The sequence below is a fragment of the Rana temporaria genome, chromosome 9, assembly GCF_905171775.1.
Source record: "Rana temporaria chromosome 9, aRanTem1.1, whole genome shotgun sequence".
Taxonomy (NCBI): Eukaryota; Metazoa; Chordata; class Amphibia; order Anura; family Ranidae; genus Rana; species Rana temporaria.
Window position 1 is genome coordinate 6,536,636 of NC_053497.1, and position 16,243 is coordinate 6,552,878.

General features: G+C 48.6%; 2 protein-coding genes across 7 annotated transcripts in view; one reads left to right on the forward strand and one right to left on the reverse strand.

Moving 5' to 3' along the window:
* The window catches only part of LOC120913053 (spermatid perinuclear RNA binding protein), a 219,559-nt gene that overhangs the window by 180,875 nt on the left and 22,441 nt on the right, over positions 1-16,243 (reverse strand). For all 6 annotated transcript variants that reach the window (XM_040322733.1, XM_040322736.1, XM_040322734.1 and 3 more), the window contains exon 2: positions 271-344. The gene's annotated coding sequence lies outside the window, so the exon portion shown is untranslated. The remainder of the gene's footprint in view (positions 1-270; positions 345-16,243) is intronic.
* LOC120914394 (uncharacterized protein YBL113C-like) lies at positions 8,305-12,700 on the forward strand. The gene is made up of 2 exons (XM_040325087.1): positions 8,305-8,401; positions 11,625-12,700. The coding sequence occupies exons 1-2, from the start codon at positions 8,305-8,307 to the stop codon at positions 12,698-12,700; spliced, it is 1,173 nt and encodes a 390-aa protein (XP_040181021.1).

Genomic DNA, 16,243 nt, shown 5'->3' on the forward strand with positions numbered 1-16,243 from the left:
TGAGGAGAGGAATGCCAATAACCAAAATTTCCTTTTTACACGTCATAGGCGATTTACCGTGATCGTTGTGCTTGAGGGACACAACGCACCACCGATTGCTACCCCCCCCCCCGGACGTCATGTGACGTCCAGCTAGATCGATAAAAGCCACCGCCCGTCAATTCACTTATAGAATGCAAAAAAGAATTGGACTTCCTCTATAAAAAAAAATAAAAAACACAGTGCAAAGTAGTACAAAAAAAAATAATGTATAGTAAAAAGGACACTTACCAGGAAGATTGTTTAGGTCACAAAAATTGTAATTCATCCATGAAATTACTGCGTATTGGCCATATCAGATTTCACTATAGAACAGAAAAAGAAAAAAGCAGCGTAAATACGGAGAAATATTTCAAAAATTAGATTCATCATTTGTATTTGCAGTCTATACCCCAACGCATGTACGGCCGCGTATGAACAATATTTATGTACGCAAGTTCTTTGCTCATAGCTGCAATTAAATAAATCCCCCTAAAAAGTGTCACACCATGCGTTTTATCTCTACCATATCATATTATCTATGACATGTTTTTGCTCAGGGAAGGCTTTGCAGTCCACAGTTTGGAATGGACCCCGCTCTACTGGCCCGCTGTCTATTGGCTGGTCTTCAGGTTTGTTGATGTTGGGTCTCATTTTTCTCCGTTACTTCGTAGCACCCACAAATTCCCAACTTTTGTATGGCTACTGTGATAGCGGCACAGGAATTAACCAGTTGGCACTTTCTGTAGCCTAAATACGACCAGTTCCAGCCAGATACCAAACCTCCGCACTGCTCACACCATGGTGCAGAAACCAGTAGCTTGAGCAGGGAAACCAACAGGAGCCAACCCACTGGAGACTGGTAAGCTGAGAGGACCCCCCCACCTACCTACTCTTTGTTGCTATGCCGTGCTCCTTTCCAGTTGGATATTATTTCAAACGTCTGCATTTCTCAATCATGATGCAGAAAGAGGGAAAGACCAAGAGCCAACACATTGGAGACCGGCAAGTAGGCTATTCTTACCAGAGAGGAGTTGGAGACCACCCCCCCCCACACACACACACACGTTGCTACGCCATGCTCCTTTCCAGTTGGACAAATAAGACCAGTTTCAGCCAGATCCCAAGCCTCTGTACTGCCCACACCACGGTACAGACCAGTAGCTTGAGTAGGACAAACCGATTGGAGACAACCCATTGGAGACTGGCAAAGCCGGCTGTTACTACTAGAGAGGAGCTGGAGACCCCTCAACTCTGTTGATAAATTACGATCCTTTCCAGTTGCCTAAATACAGCTTCTTCCAGCCAGAACCAAAGCCTCTGAACTCTTAACACCATGGTATAGAAAGAGGTAAAGACCAGTAGCTTAATTAAGACAAACTGATAGGAGCCAACCCATTGGAGACTGGCAAACGGACTATTCCTACTACCGAGGAGCTAGAGACCCCCCACTATCTGTTGCTACTATTCCATACTCCTTTACAGTTGGATAAATAAGACCAGTTTTAGCCAGATCCCAAGCCTCTGCACTGCCCACACCACGGTACAGACCAGTAGCTTGAGTAGGACAAACTGATTGGAGACAACCCATTGTAGACTGGTCACTCCTACTTGAGAGAGGAGATGTAGACCTCCCACTTTTTGTTGATATGCAATGCCCCATTGCAGGTGCCCAAATAAAACTAGATGCAGCCAGATTCCAAGCCTCTGTACTGCCCACACCATGATGTCGAAAAAAGGTACAGACCTTTAGCTTGAGTAGGACAAACCAATTGGAGCCAACCCATTGGAGACTGGCGAGCTGGCTATTCCTAATAGAGAGAGGAGCTGTAGAAAAAGGTAATGACCGGTAGCTTGAGCAAGACAAACTGATTGGAGACAACCCATTGCAGACTGGCAAACTGGCTTTTCCTACTACAGAGGAGCTGGAGTCCCCCTATGCTATGCTCCTTTCCAGTTGGATAAATAAGAAAAGGTTTAGCCAGATCCCAAGCCTCATTACTGCCCACACCATGGTACAGACCAGTAGCTTGAGTAGGACAAACTGATTGGAGAAAACCCATTGTAGACTGGTAAGCTGGTCACTGCTACTTGAGAGATGAGATGTATATCTCCCACTTTCTGTTGATATGCCATGCCCCATTGCAGGTGCCCAAATAAAACTAGATGCAGCCAGATTCCAAGCCTCTGTACTGCCCACACCATGATGTCGAAAAAAGGTACAGACCTTTAGCTTGAGTAGGACAAACCAATTGGAGCCAACCCATTGGAGACTGGCGATCTGGCTATTCCTAATAGAGAGAGGAGCTGGAGAGCCCCCCCCCCCCCCCCCGACTCTGTTGCTAAACCATGATCTTTACCTGTTGCCTAAATACAGCTTCTTCCAGCCAGAACCAAAGCCTCTAGACTCCTAACACATGGTGTAGAAAAAGGTAATGACCGGTAGCTTGAGCAAGACAAACTGATTGGAGACAACCCATTGCAGACTGGCAAACTGGTTTTTCCTACTACAGAGGAGCTGGAGACCCCCTACGCCATGCTCCTTTCCAGTTGGATAAATAAGACCAGTTTTAGCCAGATCCCAAGCCTCATTACTGCCCACACCATGGTACAGACCAGTAGCTTGAGTAGGAAAAACTTATTGGAGAAACCCCATTGTAGACTGGTAAGCTGGTCACTGCTACTTGAGAGAGGAGATGTAGATCTCCCACTTTGTTGATATGCCATGCCCCATTCCAGGTGCCCAAATAAAACCAGTTTCAGCAAGATCCCAAGTCTCTGCACTTGCCCACACCATGATGTCGAAAAAAGGTACAGACCAGTAGCTTGAGGACAAACTGATTGGAGCCAACCCATTGGAGACCGGCAAGCTGGCTAGTTCTACTAGAGAGGAGCTGGAGACCCCCCGCCCTGACTCTCTTGCTAAACCACAATCCTTTCCAGTTGCCTTAATACGGCTTCCTCCAGCCAGAACCAAAGCCTCTGCACTCCTAACACCATGGTGAAGAAAGAGGTAAAGATCAGTAGCTTAATTAAGACAAACTGATGGGAGCCAACCCATTGTAGACTGGACAGCTGGCTATTTCTACTACAGAGGAGCTAGAGACACCCCACCCCCCACCCACTCTCTGTTGCTATGCCATGCTCCTTTCCAGTTGGATAAATAAGACCAGTTTCAGCCAGAGCCCAAGCCTCTGCACTGCCCACACCATGGTACAGACCAGTAGCTTGAGTAGGACAAACTGATTGGAGACAACCCAGTGTAGACTGATAAGCTGATCACTCCTAATAGAGAGAAGATGGAGACCTCCCACTTTCTGTTTATATGCCATGTCCCATTCCAGGTGCCCAAATAAAACCAGTTTCAGCCAGAGCCCAAGCCTCTGCACTGCCCACACCATGGTACAGACCAGTAGCTTGAGTAGGACAAACTGATTGGAGACAACCCATTGCAGACTGGCAAGCTGGCGATTCCTAATACAGAGGAGCTGGAGACCCCCGATGCTATGCTCCTTTCCAGTTGGATAAATAAGACCAGTTTCAGCCAGATCCAAAGCCTCTACACTGCCCACACCATGGTACAGACCAGTAGCTTGAGTAGGACAAACTGATTGGAGACAACCCAGTGTAGACTGATAAGCTGATCACTCCTAATAGAGAGGAGATGGAGACCTCCCACTTTCTGTTGATATGCCATGTCCCATTCTAGGTGCCCAAATAAAACCAGTTGCAGCCAGATCCCAAGCCTCTGTACTGCCCACAGCATGATGTCGAAAAAAGGAACAGACCAGTAGCTTGAGTAGGACAAACTGATTGGAGCCAACCTATTGGAGATGGTCAAGCTGGCTATTCCTACTAGACAGAGGAGCTGGAGACCCGCTCCACCTCCCCAACTCTGTTGCTAAACCATGATCCTTTCCAGTTGCCTAAATACGGCTTTTTCCAGATAGATTCAAAGCCTCTGCACTCCTATCATCATGGCGTAGAAAGAGGTAATGACCAGTAGCTTAGGCAAGACAAACTCATTGGAGACAACCCATTGTAGGTTGGTTAGCAGTCTTCTCCTCCTTAAGAGGTTCTTGTGTGTGCGCCAAGTGGAGGGCCATACCTGCCAACGGCAACACCATCATCATTACTATATATCCACCATTAACATCTAAATGTTTATACAAAGCAGAGAAGGCATGCCTCCAACACACACCCTATGGTTTGCAGCATGGACAAGAGCAGTTCGAACATTATGGCAAATGAAGCGACTAAAATAAAAAAGTTGCAAGAAACGTCCCCTACAGGAAAAACGAAAAGGGTGAACAAACTCAGTGCACCCTTTCCATTTTCCTGCCGATCTCAACCATCCTGTGTCGGAAGCGGGGAGTGATGCCTTGCAGTGTTACAATTCACTCATGTCTATCTACCATAACAGAGTTCCCGTGTGGTAAGCGATACCAACATCACATGCTTCGTTTGTGCCCTTTCCGTAAATGGCATTGGTCCTGTGTGGGAAAAAAAAAAACGTCCCTCAGAGAACTTCCACCACAAATCCAAGACATTCACGTCCCTGCTGCGCTCAGTGGTTCCATCCGCCAGCCCTCAAGTAACTACTACGGTGTCCTGAAATCTACCCAAAGACAACAATAATAGTAAAAACCCTACAAAAAAAAAAACTACGAAGCGTTCATCAATGGCTGATCTTGTTCTGTGGGGCACCACCGTCTTTAAAACTACAAAGAAAAGCTCTCATTTTGCACGTAGCAACCGGATAAGTCCTCTGCAAGCAAAATAATAAAAAACACAAGAAGAACCATCGCCGCAGGCAAGGCAAATACTTTTCTTTTCTCTCGGTGTCATGGAGCGGCTTCAATATACACAACAAACACAGCAATGATGATAATGAAACCACAACAACATAGTCAACACAAAGCAATCTACAGCATCTCGGAAAGAAGGCCATGTAGGCTTTGTATGGTGAAGAAGAACACGAAGTTCTAATATTGATTTACGGAGATTCGTACACAGATCTTTGTTCTCAAAAAAGCAGCCGATCGTCCCGAGCCGAGCACACCGATCGTCCCGAGCCGAGCACACCGATCGTCCCCAGCCGAGCCGAGCACACCGATCGTCCCCAGCCGAGCCGAGCACAACGATCGACCCCAGCCGAGCCGAGCACAACGATCGACCCCAGCCAAGCCGAGCACACCGATCGTCCCCAGCCGAGCCGAGCACACCGATCGTCCCCAGCCGAGCCGAGCACAACGATCGACCCCAGCCGAGCCGAGCACAACGATCGACCCCAGCCAAGCCGAGCACACCGATCGTCCCCAGCCGAGCACACCGATCGTCCCCAGCCGAGCACACCGATCGTCCCCAGCCGAGCACACCGATCGTCCCCAGCCGAGCACACCGATCGTCCCCAGCCAAGCACACCGATCGTCCCCAGCCAAGCACACCGATCGTCCCCAGCCGAGCCGAGCACAACGATCGACCCCAGCCGAGCACAACGATCGACCCCAGCCGAGCCGAGCACACCGATCGTCCCCAGCCGAGCACACCGATCGTCCCCAGCCGAGCACACCGATCGTCCCCAGCCGAGCACACCGATCGTCCCCAGCCGAGCACACCGATCGTCCCCAGCCAAGCCGAGCACACCGATCGTCCCCAGCCAAGCCGAGCACACCGATCGTCCCCAGCCAAGCCGAGCACACCGATCGTCCCCAGCCAAGCCGAGCACACCGATCGTCCCCAGCCAAGCCGAGCACACCGATCGTCCCCAGCCGAGCCGAGCACACCGATCGTCCCCAGCCGAGCACACCGATCGTCCCCAGCCGAGCACACCGATCGTCCCCAGCCGAGCACACCGATCGTCCCCAGCCAAGCCGAGCACACCGATCGTCCCCAGCCAAGCCGAGCACACCGATCGTCCCCAGCCAAGCCGAGCACACCGATCGTCCCCAGCCAAGCCGAGCACACCGATCGTCCCCAGCAGAGCTGAGCACACCGATTGTCCCCAGCAGAGCCGAGCACACCGATTGTCCTCAGCCGAGCCGAGCACACCGATCGTCCCCAGCCGAGCCGAGCACACCGATTGTCACCAGAAGAGCCAAGCACACCGATCGTCCTCAGCCGAGCCGGGCACACCGATCGTCCCCAGCCAAACCAGGCACACCGATCGTCCCCAGCCGAGCACACTGATCGTCCCCAGCCGAGCACACCGATCGTCCCCAGCCGAGCCGAGCGCACCGATCGTCCCCAGCCGAGCCGAGCGCACCGATCGTCCCCAGCCGAGCCGAGCACACCGATCGTCCCCAGCCGAGCCGAGCACACCGATCGTCCCCAGCCGAGCCGAGCACACCGATCGTTCCCAGCCGAGCACACCGATCGTCCCCAGCCGAGCACACCGATCGTCCCCAGCCGAGCCGAGCACACCGATCGTCCCCAGCCGAGCCGAGCACACCGATCGTTCCCAGCCGAGCACACCGATCGTCCCCAGCAGAGCCGAGCACACCGATCGTCCCCAGCAGAGCCAAGCACACCGATTGTCCCCAGCAGAGCCAAGCACACCGATCGTCCTCAGCCGAGCCGAGCACACCGATTGTCACCAGCAGAGCCGAGCACACCGATTGTCACCAGCAGAGCCGAGCACACCGATCGTCACCAGCCGAGCCGGGCACACCGATCGTCCCCAGCCGAGCACACGGAGGACTTTGCAGTCGGGTTTCAATAAAAAGAAAGATTTCCTGTATCAGGGGGAAGAGGAGGACAAATGTCCTATGAAATAAGGATTGAAGGCTAAAAATCTTTATTAACCACTTCTGTCTGCCGGACGCTTTCAGGGCCAATTTATTCCGGTAGCCAGGACTGATCCAAAACTATGACACTTAAAACATTTGAACGCCGGAAGATTTTACCCCCCCCCCTTCATGACCAGGTCATTTTTTTTGCTCCACATTACTTTAACGGAAAAATAGCACGGTCATGTAACACTGTACACATATGACATTTTTATCATTTTTCCCCATAGAGATTTATTTTAGTGGCATTTCATGGGGGGGTGAGGGGTGCTTTTATTTTTTGCTAAAAGAAAAAAAAAGACAAAAAAAGTTTGTTATAATAATATTTTTGCAAACAGGTAATTTTTCTCCTTCACTGATGTGCGCCGATGAGGCGCCACTGATGGGCCCTGATAGGTGGTACTGATGGGTGGCACTGATGAGGCGGCACTGGAGGGCGGAACCTGAAAAGGCACCGATGGACAGCACTGATAGGTGGCATGGATGAGGCGGCACTGGTAGGCATTGATGAGGGGGCCACCGATAGGCAGCACTGGAGAGCACTGATGGGCAGGGATAGGCACCGATAGACAGCACTGATAGGTGGCACTAATGAGGCGCCACTGGTAGGCATTGGTGAGGTGGCACTGATGGGCATGGATAGGCACTGGTGGGTACTGATGAGGCTGCACTGGTGGGCAGTACTGAAAGGCACCGATATACAGCACTGATAGGTGGCACTGGTAGGCATTGGTGAGGTGGCATTGATGGACAGCACTGGAGAGCACTGATGAGGCAGTACTGAAAGGCACCGACAGCACTGATAGGTGGCACTAATGAGGCGGCACTGGTGAGGCGGTACTGATAGGCAGCACGAATGAGGCGGCACTGATGGCTGGGGATAGGCACTGCTGGGCAGCACTAAAAGGCACCAACAGACCGCACTGATAGGTGGCACTGATGAGGCTGCAGTGGTGGGCAGTACTGAAAGGCACCGATATACAGCACTGATAGGTGGCACGGATGAGGCGGGACTGGTAGGCATTGGTGAGCAGCACTGGAGAGCACTGATGAGGCAGCACTGAAAGGCGCCGACAGCACTAATGAGGCGGCACTGGTGAGGCGGCCCTGATAGGCAGCACGGATGAGGCGGCACTGATGGCCGGGGATAATCACTGGTGGGCAGTACTGAAAGGCACCAACAGACCACACTGATAGGTGGCACTGAGGCGGCACTGGTGAGGCAGCATGGATGAGGCAGAACTGATGGGAAGGGATAGGCACTGATAAGGAAGGCACTGGTGAGGTGACCCTGATAGGTGGCACTGATGGGCACAGATTGGCAGCCCCGGTGGGCACTGTTAATACTAAAGTGATAATCAGTGCTGATGCCCCTTGCTGGTTATCAGCACTGTCAGCGTGAGGAAAGAAAAGCCGAACACCGTCTTGTGTTTACTTCTATGATCAGCCGTCTCCAATGACAGTGGGAAAGGGCCGCTTTGATTGGCCCTTTACCCCGATGCGTCATCAGCGGAGTTCGAAGGACTCAACAATCACAGAGCGTGCCGCAGGGGGTGCCGTCGCGGGAGGACGTCAACGGACGCTCTTCCGGCAAAGTAAGCTCACGCCGTAGCCGTCATTCGGCTATAGCGCAGGCGGGAAGGGGTTAAAAAAGTAGAATTCCAGTTACGGCATTTGGACCAGTCGCACCACGCGATTCGGTTGCTGTGCATTTTTTTTTATAGTAGTGCATGTGCTACTTTTGGTGCAATGAGGACATCCCTGGAAAAAACAAGTCCGCACTGGCAGCTCCTGGATTGTTTTTCCCCACGCGGGTTCCCTTTAAGAGAAGTAGCAGCGTGGTGCCGCTGATTACACATGCAAAGAATATTCCAAACAGACCGTCTTGCAAATTGCGAAACAAATGAACGGCGGAGGTTGCCAAATGCAGTGCGAGGTTCTAGACGGCCGCTCTACCTTCCTCGAGCTGCGACATTCAGGAAGAGGACGCACAGAGCCGGCGTTACGCAAGCGACCGCCGCCAGCAGAAGATCCTGAGACGGCCGTTTCAGGTGTATTGGATGGTTGTGCAATAAATAGGCCACAAAATAAACATCTGTACAGCTACAGACCAAGGAGTCCATCAAAGTGATCCCGCCCCCCCAAGGTCCTCTATGGAAGGCGGCCACCTACACCAACATTGCCTTTGAAAAAGTATTCATACCCCTTGAAATTCCCCACATCTTCTCATGTTACAACCAAAAACGTAAATGTATTTTATTGGGATTTTATGTGAGAGACACAAAGTGTTACATAATTGTGAAGTGGAAGGAAAATGATAAATGATACAAATAAATATGTGAAACGTGTGGGGGAGGGGCATTTGTATGGCGCCCTCTTTACTCTGATACCCCCAACTACAATCTAGAAGAACCAATTGCCTTCAGAAGCCACCAAATTAGTAAATAGAGTCCACCTGTGTGTCATTTAATCTCAGTATAAATACAGCTGTTCTGTGAAGCCCTCAGAGAGATTTGTTAGAGAACCTTAGTGAACAAAACAGCATCATGAAGGCCAAGGAACACACCAGACAGGTCAGGGATAAAGTTGTGGAGAAGTATAAAGCAGGGTTAGGTTATAATAAAATCTCCCAAGCTTTGAAGATCTCACGGAGCTTCTGTTCAATCCATCATCGGAAAATGGAAAGAGTATGGCACAACTGCAAACCTACCATTCCATGGCCGTCCACCTAAACTGACCGGGCCGGGTAAGGAGAGCATTCATTAGAGAAGCAGCCAAGAGGTCCATGGAGGAGCTGAGATCCACAGCTCAGGGGGGAAAATCTGTCCACAGGACAACTATTAGTGGTCTCTCCACAAATCTGCCCTTTATGGAAGAGTGACAAGAAGAAAGACATTGGAGAAAGAAAGACATAAGAAGTCCTGTCTGCAGTTTGTGAGAAGCCATGTGGGGGAGGGGACACAGCAAACATGTGGGGGAAGGTGCTCTGGTCACACGACACCAAAATTCAACTTTTTGGCCTAAAAGGAAAACGCTATGTGTGTGGGGAAAACTAACACTGCACATCCCCCTGAACACACCATCCCCACCGTGAAACATGGTGGTGGCAGCATCATGTGGTGGGGATGCTTTTCTTCAGCAGGGACAGGGAAGCTGTTTAGAGTTGATGGGAAGATGGATGAAGACAAATACATCCAGGCTCTCTCCGGCGCCCGCCCCCCCCACCTCTGGCCACATGCGGTATTGCATCCAATAGAAGTCAATGCGGAACAAAACATTTTCATTTCAATGGGGAAATTCGCTTTGATATGCGAGTGCTTTGGATTACGAGCATTCTCCTGCAACGGATTATGCTCGTAATCCGAGGTTCCACTGTAATATTGTAAAAATAAGGGCTCCTTTACATAAGCATTGCTTTTTAACCACTTTCTACCCCGCCCATTGTCCGCAGGAGGGATCTCCCATCCTGGGCTTCCCAGACGTCTAGGGGGCGCACGCGTACCGCGTCACTCCGTAGCCGACGTGCGTGCCCGCGATGTCCGCCGGACGTACGTCCTGTCAGGTGAGAGGAGATTGATCCATGTGTTCCCAGTACAGAGGAACACCGATTCGTCTCCTCCCCTTGCGAGTCCCCGCCCCCTACAGTTAGAATCACTCCCTAGGTAACGCGGTAAGCCCCTTGATCGCCCGCCATAGTGTTATCCCCTTCCCTGCCATTGACATTTATACAGTAATCAGCGCTTTTTAAATAGCACTGATCGCTGTATGTGAATGGTCCCAAAAAAGCGTCCAATCTGTATGTCGCAATGTCACGGTAAAAATCGCAGATCGCCGCCATTACAAAAAAAAAAAAGCCATAAATCTATTTTGTAGACGCTATAATTTTTACGCAAACCAATCATGTCACATGCTAGTAGCATGCGACATAAAAAAATGGAACTACTGCCATTTTATTCCCCAGGGTGTCTGCTTTCAAAAAATATATCATGTTTTGGGGGTTTTATGCAATCTGCATGCCTAAAATCATTATTATTTTTTTTGCATACTTTTCAAAAAAAATAACGCATACACTGCTCTGGCAATGAAAGGGTTAAGGCGCCACCCCGTCAGGTTTACGCGAGTTACAGTTCAGTTTTGCCTTTAGCAGGTTGCGTTAACTTCCTCCGTACTTCTCCTGTATCATTGCGTAATATCCAGGAAATAAATCTAAATCCGTCTATATAGATCGGGATCAGAGATCAATAATAAAATCATCGGACACTTTAGGTGTAATACATTCCGCACATTTATACCTCACACAGACTCCGCCCATCACTCCAGCAATATTCCTGTGGATCCGACGAGCCGCGCCTGCCAGGCTACCAAACCCGCGTCCAAAGTGCACTGGGAAGGACCGGCAATAAAAATAAAAAAAAAGCGTCTGGTTCCCGCTTCAGATTAAGGAGCAGCCGTCCTCGCAGACATCAATCGCCGCGCACATTAAACAGATTGTGACAAACGCAAATTCCTTTAAATGCATTAAATCTATTTATAGCGGGAAGGTCCTTCACACTTTATTCTCGCTTATTGTGGGTTCAGGACGACCACAAGATAACGACGTCTCACCAATCAATTAGGAGGAATGTGACCGCTCTTCGTACGCTTCTTCCTCCACAGCGAGGAGAGGAGCTACAAAATCCCAATAGCAGCCAACCGCCATTGTTTGAGGAACCAGAAACCCCCCGACTATTATAACGGGTCATCAGTGATATTATCGTTTTGTAGATTTGTTTCAACTTTATATCTTAATAGGATTTAATTTAACTTTTGTATTATTAGTAACATCATCACAAAGCAACAACAACAAAAACAGTGCCACCACCAATAACCATACCACCAACACTGCCACCAATAACAATACCACCACCAATAACAATACCACCACCGCCACCAATAACAATATCACCACCACTGCTACCACCACCATCAACACCACCAATAACAAGACCATCAACAACACTGCCAGCAATAACAATACCACCACCACTGCTACCAACACCACCAACACTACCAAAAATAACAATACCACCAACACCACTGCCACCAACACCACCACCAATAACAATATCACCACCACTGCTACCACCATCAACACCACCAATAACAATACCACCACCACTGCTACCAACACCACCAACACTACCAAAAATAACAATACCACCAATACCATCAACACTACCAAAAATAACAATACCACCAATACCATCAACACCACTGCCACCAATATCACCACCAACACCACCACTGCTACCACCATCAACACCACCAATAACAATACCACCACCACCACTGCTACCAACACCACTGCCACCAACAACAATACCAATAACAATACCACCACCATCGTCTCCACCAATAACAATACCACCATCACTGCTACCAACACCACCACCAATGCCTCCAACAACAATACGACCACCATTAACATCACCACCAATACCATCACCAACAATGCGCTCAACAATACCAGCACCAATACCATCAACACCACCACCAATACCATCAACACCACAACCAATAACAATACCACCACCAATACCATCAACACCACCACCATCAACAATGCCACCACCAATACCATCACCACCAACAATGCCCCCAACATCACCACAAAAACCACCAATACCATCAATAACAATACCACCATCACCAATAATAACATCAACACCACAAAAAAAACACAACCACCACCCGTAATACCATCCCTAACAACAATGACAATACCACCATCAATACCATCAGCAACAATACCACAACCACGAATACCATCAATAACTATCACCACCACTAACAATGCCCCCAACACCATCAATAACAATACCGCCACCAACTATGTAGTGCAAGGGCCTGCCTGATTGCATACAAATTGAAGGGGTTTAGGTGCGACCTCGTATTATATGGTTTTGCCAAGTCTAAAGGAAAACTGTACAAGAAAATTGTATAATGCATGGCCAGCTTAACAATACCACCACCAACAATGGACGCCCTCCCAGAACTGGAGGACCACGCTGTAGCCGTCTTTGGGCTATATAGCCCAGTCAGGAACAGGTTAAAAGGATCGGCTACTGAGGGCTGGGTGTCAGATACCACTGCATACCTTCAGAGGTCTAGTGGGGTCCATGCCTCAAAGATGAGGACTTGGTGGCAAAGGTGGGACCTACTCAATATTAGGTGTATGGTCATAAAGTTATGGCTGATTGGGGTGTACACCCACACATTTAAAATGTGATTTGTGGAGGTCTTTAGCAGATACTCCCCCATCCAGTCTGACATTCTTCAGCACTGAATGTCGCTCTCTCTCGTTATCTCCGTCTAAATTCGCAGACAATGGGCTCAATTCACAAAGCTGACACACCAGGAGAATCCTCATTTTTCGAGAAAAGTGACGGTTATTTTCAGCCGAGTCCAACGTGAAGTTGAACATTTTCAGGCACATGTCTGAAATAAAGATTCTCGAGCTAAAAGAATTGTGAATGAGGGTCTAAATCCTTCCGTCCCGAGGACTGAAGAACAACCAGGCCTTTCAGTTTCTGCGCTTTCCCCCAGCGTTTCCGCATCTATAGAATTCCTCATCAAATGTTCTATGAAATCTCTTCCGACTCGGGGGGGTGGCTCACGTACATCTCTGGTGGTCACCAAAACGTTGGCCGCACTTCTAATCTCACCTTCTATCAAGACCGCATTCCGGAGCCATTTCTGCTAAAAATCCAGGAGGAGATCACAAAGGTCTCCCAAGGTTCCCTCACACCAGATTTAGATACACAAAACCAATTGAAGCCAAACTTTGTCCCCCCCCCCCCATTTCGAAATCAAGCCGAACGTTGTAAGCACCCCAGACTTGCTGGCCAGATCACCAGATGAAAATAGAAGAAAGAAAGTCTAAAAATATATATAATAAATAATATACACTGCTCAAAAAAAATGAAAGGAACACTCTGAACACACGTCAGATCTGAATGGGGAAAAAATCTCATAATGGATATCTATACTGGTACGGACTGGGTCATGTGTTAGGATCTCTACTGGTACGGACTGGGTAATATGTTCGTACCAGTATAGATCCTAACACATTACCCAGTCCATACCAGTATAGATCCCAACACATTACCCAGTCCATACCAGTATAGATCCCAACACATTACCCAGTCCATACCAGTATAGATCCCAACACATTACCCAGTCCATACCAGTATAGATCCCAACACATTACCCAGTCCATACCAGTATAGATCCCAACACATTACCCAGTCCATACCAGTATAGATCCCAACACATTACCCAGTCCATACCAGTATAGATCCCAACACATTACCCAGTCCATACCAGTATAGATCCCAACACATTACCCAGTCCATACCAGTATAGATCCCAACACATTACCCAGTCCATACCAGTATAGATCCCAACACATTACCCAGTCCATACCAGTATAGATCTCAACACATTACCCAGGCCGTACCGTTATAGATCCTGACTGGGTAATGTGTTGGGATCTATACTGGTAATAACAGGGTAATGTGTTGGGATCTAGACTGGTACGGACTGGGTCATGCGTTAAGATCCAGACTGGTACGGACTGGGTCATGCGTTAAGATCCAGACTGGTACGGACTGGGTCATGCGTTAGGATCCAGACTGGTACGGACTGGGTCATGCGTTAGGATCCAGACTGGTACGGACTGGGTCATGCGTTAGGATCCAGACTGGTACGGACTGGGTCATGCGTTAGGATCCAGACTGGTACGGACTGGGTCATGCGTTAGGATCCAGACTGGTACGGACTGGGTCATGCGTTAGGATCCAGACTGGTACGGACTGGGTCATGCGTTTGGATCCAGACTGGTACGGACTGGGTCATGCGTTAGGATCCAGACTGGTACGGACTGGGTCATGCGTTAGGATCTAGACTGGTACGGACTGGGTCATGCGTTAGGATCTAGACTGGTACGGACTGGGTCATGCGTTAGGATCTAGACTGGTACGGACTGGGTCATGCGTTAGGATCTAGACTGGTACGGACTGGGTCATGTGTTAGGATTTCTTCACTGGTATGACTGGGTAATGCCGTAGGATCTATACTGGTATGAACTGGGTAATGTGGTAGGATCTATACTGGTATGAACTTGGTAACGCGGTAGGATCTATACTGGTATGAACTGGGTAATGTGTTGGGATCTATACTGATATGGACTGGGTAATGTGTTAGGATCTATACTGGTATGGACTGGGTAATGTGTTGGGATCTATACTGGTTTGGACTGGGTCATGTGTTGGGATCTATACTGGTATGGATTGGGTAATGTGTTGGGATCTATACTGGTATGGACTGGGTAATGTGTTGGGATCTATACTGGTTTGGACTGGGTCATGTGTTAGGCTCTATAGTGATATGGATTGGGATCTATACTGGTATGGACTGGGTAATGTGTTAGGATCTATACTGGTTTGGACTGGGTCGTGTGTTAGGATCTATACTGATATGGATTGGGTAATGGGTTGGGATCTATACTGGTATGGACTGGGTAATGTGTTAGGATCTATACTGGTTTGGACTGGGTCATGTGTTAGGATCTATACTGATATGGATTGGGTAATGGGTTGGGATCTATACTGGTATGAACTGGGTAATGTGTTGGGATCTATACTGGTATGAACTGGGTAATGTGTTGGGAAGGAAAGGACGCCAAATCGTTGATGGAAATTAAAATTATCACCCTACAGAGGGCTGAATTTAAAAGCACCTCAAAAATCAAAGGTAAAAATTCATTATTTATTTAAAATCACATAAAAAAAATAATATTTATAAAATCATATATAAAAGAAATAAAATATTTATAAATAATATATAAAATATAGGTAAATCTCACAGACAGCAACAATAAATCAGGCAGGGGGTATAACCCCTCCCCCCACTCCAAAATAAGGAAGAAGAAAAAGTGTTCTACTTTAGGTTTAGGCTGCTGATCCAAAAACTGTACAAACAATTTGGAAAATCAATCAGCGGTTCAAAACCGAACGGACCGGATCTACAACAACAGCCAATAGATTCTGCTAGGAATGAGGAAGTGGGCGGAGACATGACCAGCTAATGTTACTAAACTTCCAGTAATAGAAACCAAATAGACAATCCCCACGCACCTCACCTCCTCTCTAGATAGACTCCGCCCCCCAGTGTGCGGCTCCTCCCCCCAGTGTACGACTCCTCTATGTACCAACGATCAGCGCCGGAGTTATGGACACAATAGCAAGAATTTGTTTATTTTGCACAGATTTATAAACATCACAGATTTATAAACATCAAGGTAGCAAAGTGTTGCGACAAAAGGGGCACAGCGAGGCGACAAAAGGGGCACAGCGAGGCGACAAAAGGGGCACAGCGAGGCGACAAAAGGGGCACAG